At 53.0% G+C, this 12,453-nt stretch overlaps 1 protein-coding gene across 1 annotated transcript in view; it reads left to right on the top strand.

The window, feature by feature from the left end:
* Positions 1-11,012, top strand: part of LOC120909834 (centrosome-associated protein CEP250-like) — a 73,189-nt gene extending 62,177 nt beyond the window's left edge. Inside the window, exons 15-18 of the mRNA XM_040321562.1 lie at positions 2,639-2,821; positions 5,855-5,941; positions 8,395-8,454; positions 10,460-11,012. Of these exons, the coding sequence (XP_040177496.1) occupies positions 2,639-2,821; positions 5,855-5,941; positions 8,395-8,454; positions 10,460-10,693 (564 nt within the window). The 3' untranslated portion in view covers positions 10,694-11,012. The remainder of the gene's footprint in view (positions 1-2,638; positions 2,822-5,854; positions 5,942-8,394; positions 8,455-10,459) is intronic.
* The last annotated feature ends 1,441 nt before the right edge of the window (positions 11,013-12,453 follow it).

Raw genomic sequence — 12,453 nt, 5'->3', positions numbered from 1 at the left:
CATTGTCTCCCATATCCAGCCATTGTCTCCCCCCATATCCAGCCATTGTCTCCCATATCCAGCCATTGTCTCCCATATCCAGCCATTGTCTCCCATATGCAGCCATTGTCTCCCATATGCAGCCATTGTCTCCCATATGCAGCCATTGTCTCCCATATCCAGCCATTGTCTCCCATATCCAGCCATTGTCTCCCATATCCAGCCATTGTCTCCCATATGCAGCCATTGTCTCCCATATGCAGCCATTGTCTCCCATATCCAGCCATTGTCTCCCATATCCAGCCTATCCAGCCATTGTCTCCCATATCCAGCCATTGTCTCCCATATCCAGCCATTGTCTCCCATATACAGCCATTGTCTCCCATATACAGCCATTGTCTCCCATATACAGCCATTGTCCCCCATATACAGCCATTGTCCCCCATATCCAGCCATTGTCCCCCATATCCAGCCATTGTCTCCCATATCCAGCCATTGTCTCCCATATCCAGCCATTGTCTCCCATATCCAGCCATTGTCTCCCATATCCAGCCATTGCCTCCCATATCCAGCCATTGTCTCCCATATCCAGCCATTGTCTCCCATATCCAGCCATTGTCTCCCATATCCAGCCATTGTCTCCCATATCCAGCCATTGTCTCCCATATCCAGCCATTGTCTCCCATATCCAGCCATTGTCTCCCATATCCAGCCATTGTCTCCCATATCCAGCCTATCCAGCCATTGTCTCCCATATCCAGCCATTGTCTCCCATATGCAGCCATTGTCTCCCATATGCAGCCATTGTCTCCCATATCCAGCCATTGTCTCCCATATCCAGCCATTGTCTCCCATATCCAGCCATTGTCTCCCATATGCAGCCATTGTCTCCCATATGCAGCCATTGTCCCCCATATCCAGCCATTGTCTCCCATATCCAGCCATTGTCTCCCATATGCAGCCATTGTCTCCCATATGCAGCCATTGTCTCCCATATCCAGCCATTGTCTCCCATATCCAGCCATTGTCTCCCATATGCAGCCATTGTCTCCCATATGCAGCCATTGTCTCCCATATCCAGCCATTGTCTCCCATATCCAGCCTATCCAGCCATTGTCTCCCATATCCAGCCATTGTCTCCCATATCCAGCCATTGTCTCCCATATCCAGCCATTGTCTCCCATATCCAGCCATTGTCTCCCCATATCCAGCCATTGTCTCCCATATCCAGCCATTGTCTCCCATATCCAGCCATTGTCTCCCATATCCAGCCATTGTCTCCCATATCCAGCCATTGTCTCCCATATCCAGCCATTGTCTCCCATATCCAGCCATTGTCTCCCATATCCAGCCTATCCAGCCATTGTCTCCCATATCCAGCCATTGTCTCCCATATCCAGCCATTGTCTCCCATATCCAGCCATTGTCTCCCATATCCAGCCATTGTCTCCCATATCCAGCCATTGTCTCCCATATGCAGCCATTGTCTCCCATATGCAGCCATTGTCTCCCATATCCAGCCATTGTCCCCCTTATCCAGCCATTGTCTCCCATATCCAGCCATTGTCTCCCATATGCAGCCATTGTCTCCCATATGCAGCCATTGTCTCCCATATCCAGCCATTGTCCCCCTTATCCAGCCATTGTCTCCCCCCATATCCCCCTTACCTGCATCCGCGCTGCCGCCGACTGTTTACTACGCGCAGGGAATATTACAGCTGTAATGATTTGTGCCGCGCTGCGTACAGACACTCCCCCTTGCTCGGGATTGGACAGTTCACCCGAGCAAGGGGGAGTGTCTATACGCGGTGCGGTGCCGATCATTACAGCTATTCAAATGAATGCTGTAATGTTCCCCGCGCGTATTAAACAGTCGGCGGGAGCGCGGATGCGGCGGGATGCGGCGTAACGGCGGCGGCGGGAGTATTCTATTTCGGTATCGGGGGTATTTGCGGGAGTACGAGTACTCCCGCAAATACTCGGTATCGGTCCCGATACCGATACTAGTATCGGTATCGGGACAACCCTAATAAAAATCATAGACCCTTCATGTCTATGTAAGTGGGGGAACTTACACAATCTGCAGGGGAGACGATCGGCATTTGCCCAAATTACAATCCTGGACCCTTCCTTGCTCTCACTTTAAAAAAAAGAAGAGTGGTGCTTATTATAGAACCATCAGTACTCAGGCAGCATAAAGAACAAGGGGGAAGAAGGCTGCCATAGTGTAGTACAAGGATCCTCAAACTATGGCCCTCCAGCTGTTGCGGAACTACACATCCCATGAGGCATTGTAAAACTCTGACATTCACAGACATGACTGGGCATGATGGGAATTGTAGTTCCTGAACAACTGGAGGGCCGTAGTTTGAAGACCCCTGGTGTAGTACATTCAATTGGAAGGCCATATTATAGTACATTTATTTAAAACAAATTGGCAATAACAACATTACACTCACATAAAAATCGCATAGACTCTCATCTAGACCAGAAAGTGCCAATCCGGTGTGTTCTCCACGGGCCAGAAATGACGTCAGCAGGAACCCCCGCCCAATGCGTTTCGTCGCTTCTACTGGACGTCCTCGAGAACCTTCCATCTCTGTCTACCCTTTAGGCTTTGCTGGAGTAGATTTTTCACTTGTGATGTATGTTGTGTCATACTGTTCTTGATACATTTCCTTTTATGCTGCAGAATTTGCCAACTGCCGACACAGAGCCTCCAACAAGTAGCGATAGTCTGCAGAAGAGGCTGGAGGTCCTGAATGTATCAATGGCCCGACTGGAGAATGATAAAACCTCCCTGGAGAATCGGAATCTCAAGCTGAGTGAGACTCTGCAGGAAGTGAGTATGAACTTCATCTATCGGTTCACTGGCTTGGTACAAAATATGATAGAAGTACAGTGGAACCTTGGATTGCGAGTAACGCGGTTAACGAGCGTTTCGCAATACGAGCGCTGTTTTTTTTTTTTTTTTTAAATCCTGACTCTGTTTGCGGATTCAAAAATCGGAAATACTCCCTTCCCGCGCCTTGCCTAGGTCAGCCTAGCTGTCCTCGGGCCTTTCCAAGTGTTTCCAAGGCTCTCCGGCGCCCCCACCTCTGGCCGCATGCGGTATTGCATGCCATTGAAGTCAATGCAGAACGAATTATTTGCGTTTCCATTGACTTCAATGGGGAAACTCGCTTTGATATGCGAATGCTTTGGATTATGAGCGTTCTCCTGGAACGGATTATGCTTGTAATCCGAGGTTCCCCTTTACGACGAATATAAAAAAAAAAGGGCGCATGTATGGGCCTACAGGCAGAGCTGCTGTTAGGAATCATGGGGCCCCGTACAGCCTACCTGATGGCCCCCATCTAAAAATATCAAATTATATTTTCATAAAAAATACACTATAATCAATATTAGTGAATGCAAAACACACCAAAATTCCTGCTAATACAGTTGACTATGCTTCAGTAATAAGTGATCACATGAGTGATCAGTACCAATCACTCAATGTGTTAATTCGGCAAAGGAAGTGGCTGGTAAATATGACCCATTTACAAGCCCCTTCCACCGCTCTCCATCCTGAAGCATTCCCCCTGTGTCGGTGGTTGAAGGGAGGAGGTGAGTCAGCAGTGCTGCAGGGGAAAGTAGGTGCGTGGGGGGGCCCTCCGACATCAACAAGGCATTTTCCTCCACACAACTGCCACTCGTTGGATATTTTCTCTTTTCTCACCATTCTCTGTAAACCCCCGAGAGATGGTTGTGTGCGAAAATCCCAGAAATGCTCAGACCGGCCCGTCTGCCGACAACAACCACGCCACGTCCAAAGTCCCTTCATTCCCCTTTCTTCCCCATTCTGATGCTCCGTAGCACCAACACCTTAAAGAAGAGGTTCACCTCTTTGGAGTGTGTTACACCCATATTTAGGGCGTAACATGCGCCACGTCTGCCCCTCCACACCCCTCTGACGTCAGAGAAATGTGCAGCCCCACTGGACTGGGCTTTTTCCCATTGGGGGCAGGGCGGCATATTTGGGTATCTCCCAGCACAGAGACTGAGGTCTTAATGAATCGGAACTCCCGATTCCCGGTCACCTGATTTCTGTGATGGCCTCTGATTGGCTATCACAGTGATCAGTCACTGTAAAGCCCGCCCCCAGTGTTTTATCTCTCTGTGAATGGAGGAGAGACATACATTGTATCGCTCTTTTCTTGCAGAGATACAAAAAAATAAAAATAAATACCTGCTCCTCCGGTCCCCCTCCATGTCCCCTGTGCTCCTCCAGTCCCCCTCTGTGTCCCCTGTCCCCCTCCGTGTCCCCTGTGCTCCTCCGGTCCCCCTCTGTGTTCCCTGTCCCCCTCCGTGTCCTCTGTGCTCCTCTGTGTCCCCTGTCCCCCTCCGTGTCCCCTGTGCTCCTCTGGTCCCCCTCCGTGTCCCCTGTGCTCCTCCGGTCCCCCTCCGTGTCCCATGTGCTCCTCCGGTCCCCCTCCGTGTCCCGTGTGCTCCTCCGGTCCCCCTCTGTGTCCCATGTGCTCCTCCGGTCCCCCTCTGTGTCCCCTGTGCTCCTCCGGTCCCCCTCCGTGTCCCCTGTGCTCCTCCGGTCCCCCTTCCGTGTCCCCTGTGCTCCTCCGGTCCCCCTTCCGTGTCCCCTGTGCTCCTCCGGTCCCCCTCCGTGTCCCCTGTGCTCCTCCGGTCCTCCTCCGTGTCCCCTGTGCTCCTCCGGTCCCCCTCCGTGTCCCCTGTGCTCCTCCGGTCCCCCTCCGTGTCCCCTGTGCTCCTCCGGTCCCCCTCCGTGTCCCCTGTGCTCCTCCGGTCCCCCTCCGTGTCCCCTGTGCTCCTCCGGTCCCCCTCCGTGTCCCCTGTGCTCCTCCGGTCCCCCTCCGTGTCCCCTGTGCTCCTCCATTCCCCCTTTGTGTCCTCTGTGCTCCTCCGGTCCCCCTCTGTGTCCCCTGTCCCCCTCCGTGTCCTCTGTGCTCCTCTGTGTCCCCTGTCCCCCTCCGTGTCCCCTGTGCTCCTCCGGTCCCCCTCCGTGTCCCCTGTGCTCCTCCGGTCCCCCTCCGTGTCCCCTGTGCTCCTCCGGTCCCCCTCCGTGTCCCATGTGCTCCTCCGGTCCCCCTCCGTGTCCCCTGTGCTCCTCCGGTCCCCCTCCGTGTCCCCTGTGCTCCTCCGGTCCCCCTCCGTGTCCCCTGTGCTCCTCCGGTCCCCCTCCGTGTCCCCTGTGCTCCTCCGGTCCCCCTCCGTGTCCCCTGTGCTCCTCCGGTCCCCCTCCGTGTCCTCTGTGCTCCTCCGGTCCCCCTTCCGTGTCCCCTGTGCTCCTCCGGTCCCCCTCCGTGTCCCCTGTGCTCCTCCGGTCCCCCTCCGTGTCCCCTGTGCTCCTCCGGTCCCCCTCCGTGTCCCCTGTGCTCCTCCGGTCCCCCTCCGTGTCCCCTGTCCCCCTCTGTGTCCCCTGTGCTCCTCCGGTCCCCCTTCGTGTCCCCTGTGCTCCTCCGGTCCCCCTTCGTGTCCCCTGTGCTCCTCCGGTCCCCCTCCGTGTCCCCTGTGCTCCTCCGGTCCCCCTCCGTGTCCCCTGTGCTCCTCCGGTCCCCCTCCGTGTCCCCTGTGCTTTTTTTATTTTTATTTTGGGCCAGTTTTCCTTTGACTAAAAAAAAAAATAATAATAATATATCAGGAGGTATCCATTACTAAAATGAAAGCCCAATTTTGTCCTGAAAAAAAAACAGTATAATCCACCCCGGATGTACAAAGTAGTTGGGATGATCTGTACAGTTTTACTAACACATCTTAAAGTTGCAAAATTGTGCTTGAGCATGAACATTTGTTTTACCCTTGGGGGGGGGGGGGGGGGGGTCTGGTGTTTATCTCTTATAACATTTGTGATCTCACACAGGTGGAACGTGAGAGGAGGAGTCTCCGGAGGGAATTAAACAAGATAAGCGGTCATCCATCTCCCCGCTCTAAAGACAAGTCCCTGGAGGTCAGTCACCTCTGATGGGGTCCTTGATGTAAAAGGGAATCTAATGGGGGACCCTGACGTGAGGGGGGAACTTTGATGGGGACTCCATTGTAAAGGGGATTTTCATATACAGGGTCCTCTGATGGGTACCCTGGTGTAAGAGGTGACTGATGAAGACCCTGATCTTAGGAGGACTGATGGGGATTTCAATGTAAAGGGGGGGTCTGATGGGGACCCTGATGTTAGGGGTGACTCTGCTGAAAACCCTGATCTTAGGAGGACTCTAGGGATTTCAATGTTGGGGGCTATTATGGGGACCCTGATGTAAGGGGTGACTCTGATGGGGATTTTAATGTTGGGGGCTCTGATGGGGACCCTGATGTAAGAGGTGACTCAGATAAAGACCCTGATCTAAGGAGGACTCTGATTTAAACGTAAATGGAGCTCTGATGGGGACCCTGATGTAAGAGGTGACTATGATGGGGATGTCAATGTAAAGGGGGGTCTGATGGGGACCCTGATCTTAGGGGTGACTCTGATGAAGACCCTGATCTTAGGAGGACTCTGGGGATTTAAAGGTAAACGGGGCTCTGATGGGGACCCTGATGTAAGGGATGACTTTGATGGGAACCTTGACATAAGGGGAGACTCCAATGGGGACCCTGATTTATTGGGAGGACTTTGATAGGGTCTTTGATGTAAAATGGAATCTAATGGGGACCCTGATGTAAGGGGAAACTTTGATGGGGGACTCTAATGTAAAGGGGATTCTGATATACAGGGTAATCTGTTGAGTACCCTGGTGTAAGAGGTGACTCTGATCTAAGAAGGACTCTGATGGGGCTTTCAATGTAAATGGGGCTCTGATGGGGACCCTGATGTAAGGGGTGACTCTGATGGGGTCCTTCATGTAAAAGGGAATCTAATGGGGGACCCTGATGTAAGCGGTGACTCTGATAAAGACCCTGGTCTAAGGAGGGCTCTGATGGGGACCCTGATGTAAGGGATGACTTTAATGGGGACCCTGATTTATTGGGAGGACTTTGATGGGGTCTTTGATCTAAAAGGGAATCTAATGGGGACCCTGATGTAAGGGGAAATTTTAATAGGGGGACTCATGTAAAGGGGATTCTGATATACAGGGTACTCTGATGGGGACCCTGATGTTAAGAGGTGACTATGATGGGGATTTCAATGTAAATGGGGCTCTGTGGGGACCTTGACATAAGGGGAGACTCCAATGGGGACCCTGATTTATTGGGAGGACTTTGATGGGGACCCTGATGTAAGGGGCTGGGACTCTAATGAGTAAATTTTTGATCCACTAATAATTTTTAAAATATAAAATGTGGCCCTCATACTGAAAAGTTTGGAGAGCCCCGATCTAAACCAATCACAGCACTGCTGTTGGGGCTCTGTGTATGCAACACCTGTACATCCCTGTGCAGGTATACACGCCCCTTCATAGGTGTGCAGGTATACACGCCCCTTCACAGGTGTGCAGGTATACACGCCCCTTCATAGGTGTACAGGTATACACGCCCCTTCATAGGTGTACAGGTATACACGCCCCTTCATAGGTGTACAGGTATACACGCCCCTTCATAGGTGTGCAGGTATACACGCCCCTTCATAGGTGTACAGGTATACACGCCCCTTCATAGGTGTACAGGTATACACGCCCCTTCATAGGTGTGCAGGTATACACGCCCCTTCATAGGTGTGCAGGTATACACGCCCCTTCATAGGTGTACAGGTATACACGCCCATTCATAGGTGTACTGGTATACACGCCCCTTCATCCCTGTACAGGTATACACGCCCATTCATAGGTGTACAGGTATACACGCCCCTTCATAGGTGTACAGGTATACACGCCCCTTCATAGGTGTGCAGGTATACACGTCCCTTCATAGGTGTGCAGGTATACACGCCCCTTCATAGGTGTGCAGGTATACACGCCCCTTCATAGGTGTACAGGTATACACGCCCCTTCATAGGTGTACAGGTATACACGCTCCTTCATAGGTGTACAGGTATACACGCCCCTTCATAGGTGTACAGGTATACACGCTCCTTCATAGGTGTACAGGTATACACGCCCCTTCATAGGTTTACAGGTATACACGCCCCTTCATAGGTTTACAGGTATACACGCCCCTTCATAGGTTTACAGGTATACACGCCCCTTCATAGGTTTACAGGTATACACGCCCCTTCATAGGTTTACAGGTATACACGCCCCTTCATAGGTGTACAGGTATACACGCCCCTTCATAGGTGTACAGGTATACACGCCCCGTGTGAATGAGACCTCATACATGTGAGCACCCAGTGCAATGAATTTATAACGGTCATGTGTAGATGAGAGGCACATTGCGCACTGGTGTGCGGCTTTCCCAGAGATCTGCACAGAATCGCACACCCTCACCTCTGCACACCAATGTCTCTAATCATCTATTTCTTTCTATCGGCTCCAGGATATCAGCGATTCCTCCATCTACCAGCAGAGGGTGTCGGAGCTAGAGAGGCAGGTGAGTTACCTGGAGCACTGTGGGGTGGGCGGGGCTATAGGACTTCAAGATACCGGAGACAATGGGCTGCTTGCCTGGAGTTCTTAAAGCGAATCTTCACTCTGTGTCCGATCACCGCAAACCAAAAACCCCATTTCATTACATTTTAATATACAAAGCAAACTTCCCATCCGTCCATCCATCCATGTCTCCATCAGTCCATCCATGTCTCCACCCACCCACCCATGTCTCCACCCACCCACATCTCCACCCATCCATCCACGTCTCCACCCATCCACCCATGTCTCCACCCACCCACCCATGTCTCCACCCATCCACCCATGTCCCCACCCATCCACCCATGTCCCCACCCATCCATGTCTCCACCCACCCATCCATGTCTCCACCCACCCATCCATGTCTCCACCCACCCATCCATGTCTCCACCCATCCACCCATGTCCCCACCCATCCATGTCTCCACCCACCCATCCATGTCTCCACCCATCCATGTCTCCACCCACCCATGTCTCCACCCATCCATCCATGTCTCCACCCATCCATGTCTCCACCCATCCATCCATGTCTCCACCCATCCATGTCTCCACCCACCCATCCATGTCTCCACCCATCCATCAATTCTCCATCCATCCATGTCTCCACCCATCCATGTCTCCACCCACCCATCCATGTCTCCACCCATCCATGTCTCCACCCATCCATGTCTCCACCCATCCATGTCTCCACCCATCCATGTCTCCACCCATCCATGTCTCCATCCGTCCATCCATGTCTCCACCCATCCATCCATTCATGCCTCCACGTCTCCATCCATCCACGTCTCCATCCATCCATCCATGTCTCCACCCAACCATCAATTCTCCACCCATCCATCAATTCTCCACCCATCCATGTCTCCACCCATCCATCCATCCATGTCTCCACCCACCCACCCATGTCTCCATCCATCCATCCATCCATCCATCCATGTCTCCACCCACCCACCCATGTCTCCATCCATCCATCCATCCATCCATCCACGTCTCCATCCATCCATCCACGTCTCCATCCATCCATCCACGTCTCCACCCATCCATCAATTCTCCACCCATCCATCCACCCATCCATGTCTCCACCCATCCACCCACCCACCCATGTGTCCATCCATCCACGTCTCCATCCATCCATGTCTTCACCCATCCATGTCTCCACCCATCCATCAATTCTCCACCCATCCATGTTTCACCCATCCATGTCTCCATCCATCAATTCTCCACCCATCCATGTCTCCACCCATCCATGTCTCCATCCATCCATGTCTCCACCCATCCATCCATGTCTCCACCCATCCATCAATTCTCCATCCATCCATGTCTCCACCCACCCATCCTTGTCTCCTCCCATCCATCAATTCTCCATCCATCCATCCATGTCTCCACCCATCAATTCTCCACCCATCCATGTCTCCACCCATCCATCAATTCTCCACCCATCCATGTCTCCACCCATCCATCAATTCTCCATCCATCCATCAATTCTCCATCCATCCATGTCTCCACCCATCCATCAATTCTCCACCCATCCATCAATTCTCCATCCATCCATGTCTCCACCCATCCATCAATTCTCCATCCATCCATCCATGTCTCCAACCATCCATCAATTCTCCACCCATCCATCAATTCTCCATCCATCCATGTCTCCACCCATCCATCAATTCTCCACCCATCCATCAATTCTCCATCCATCCATGTCTCCACCCATCCACCCATCCATCAATTCTCCACCCATCCATGTCTCCACCCATCCATCCATCCATGTCTCCACCCATCCATCAATTCTCCACCCATCCATCCATCCATCCATGTCTCCACCCATCCATCAATTCTCCACCCATCCATGTCTCCATTCATCCATGTCTCCACCCACCCATCCATCCATGTCTCCACCCATCCATGTCTCCACCCATCCATCCATGTCTCCACCCATAAAAACAATAACATTTATTTTGTTGTCTCCATCCACAGATCGCTGTACTGAAATCTCAGCTGGAAGCCGAGCGCAGTCACCGCTCCCGCTACATCCAGCGCTGTTCACGCACTACGGACGATCTGCTTCATCTCCGACATAATTTGAATCGTTCGCTGGCCGCGGTGACTTCTGACACCCGAATTCCGGTACTAGAGAGAGAGACAATGAGACTGGATGACACGCTGAGCCGCAGCCTCGGCCTCCCCCACTCCCTGACTGGGGACCAGTAATGATAGGTAGTGGTAGTCACTGCCATGGGTCAATCAGAGAACTCCATGGATCCCGGGAAAATGCTTCGGCGGCTTCCCATGGAGGAATGTTTTCTCCGGACTGTTTGCACGGACAGATCGATTGTGAAGACAAATCAGCGAGTTTATCCAATAATATAAAGTATCAGTTATTTATAAGCTATATATGTATAAGGTTAGCTCCGTTGTTTGTGTTTGAAGCTGTAGGCTTGGGAGTGTGTGACGCTTGGGAGTGTGTGTGACGCTTGGGAGTGTGTGTGACGCTTGGGAGCGTGTGTGAGGCTTGGGAGTGTGTGTGTGAGGCTTGGGAGTGTGTGTGAGGCTTGGGAGCGTGTGTGTGAGGCTTGGGAGCGTGTGTGAGGCTTGGGAGCGTGTGTGAGGCTTGGGAGTGTGTGTGAGGCTTGGGAGTGTGTGTGTGAGGCTTGGGAGTGTGTGTGTGAGGCTTGGGAGCGTGTGTGAGGCTTGGGAGCGTGTGTGAGGCTTGGGATCGTGTGTGTGAGGCTTGGGAGCGTGTGTGTGAGGCGTGGGAGCGTGTGTGTGAGGCTTGGGAGTGTGTGACGCTTGGGAGTGTGTGTGAGGCTTGGGAGTGTGTGTGAGGCTTGGGAGTGTGTGTGAGGCTTGGGAGTGTGTGTGAGGCTTGGGAGCGTGTGTGACGCTTGGGAGCGTGTGTGTGAGGCTTGGGAGCGTGTGTGTGAGGCTTGGGAGTGTGTGTGTGAGGCTTGGGAGCGTGTGTGAGGCTTGGGAGCGTGTGTGAGGCTTGGGAGCGTGTGTGAGACGCTTGGGAGCGTGTGTGAGGCTTGGGAGCGTGTGTGAGGCTTGGGAGCGTGTGTGAGGCTTGGGAGTGTGTGTGTGAGGCTTGGGAGTGTGTGTGAGGCTTGGGAGTGTGTGTGAGGCTTGGGAGTGTGTGACGCTTGGGAGTGTGTGTGTGAGGCTTGGGAGTGTGTGTGTGAGGCTTGGGAGTGTGTGTGTGAGGCTTGGGAGTGTGTGTGTGAGGCTTGGGAGTGTGTGTGTGTGAGGCTTGGGAGCGTGTGTGAGGCTTGGGAGCGTGTGTGAGGCTTGGGAGTGTGTGAGGCTTGGGAGTGTGTGTGAGGCTTGGGAGTGTGTGTGAGGCTTGGGAGTGTGTGTGAGGCTTGGGAGTGTGTGTGAGGCTTGGGAGTGTGTGTGAGGCTTGGGAGTGTGTGTGAGGCTTGGGAGTGTGTGTGTGAGGCTTGGGAGTGTGTGTGTGACGCTTGGGAGTGTGTGTGTGACGCTTGGGAGTGTGTGTGTGACGCTTGGGAGCGTGTGTGAAGCTTGGGAGTGTGTGTGAGGCTTGGGAGTGTGTGTGTGACGCTGGGGAGTGTGTGTGACGCTTGGGAGCGTGTGTGACGCTTGGGAGCGTGTGTGAAGCTTGGGAGTGTGTGTGAGGCTTGGGAGTGTGTGTGTGTGACGCTGGGGAGTGTGTGTGACGCTTGGGAGTGTGTGTGAGGCTTGGGAGTGTGTGTGTGTGACGCTGGGGAGTGTGTGTGACGCTTGGGAGTGTGTGTGTGTGAGGCTTGGGAGTGTGTGTGTGACGCTGGGGAGTGTGTGTGTGAGGCTTGGGAGTGTGTGTGAGGCTTGGGAGTGTGTGTGTGAGGCTTGGGAGTGTGTGTGTGAGGCTTGGGAGTGTGTGTGAGGCTTGGGAGTGTGTGTGAGGCTTGGGAGTGTGTGTGAGGCTTGGGAGTGTGTGAGACGCTTGGGAGTGTGTGTGAGGCTTGGGAGTGTGT

This window comes from Rana temporaria, chromosome 8 (genome assembly GCF_905171775.1).
Source record: "Rana temporaria chromosome 8, aRanTem1.1, whole genome shotgun sequence".
Classification (NCBI taxonomy): Eukaryota; Metazoa; Chordata; class Amphibia; order Anura; family Ranidae; genus Rana; species Rana temporaria.
This window is presented reverse-complemented; position numbering and strand designations above follow the sequence as displayed.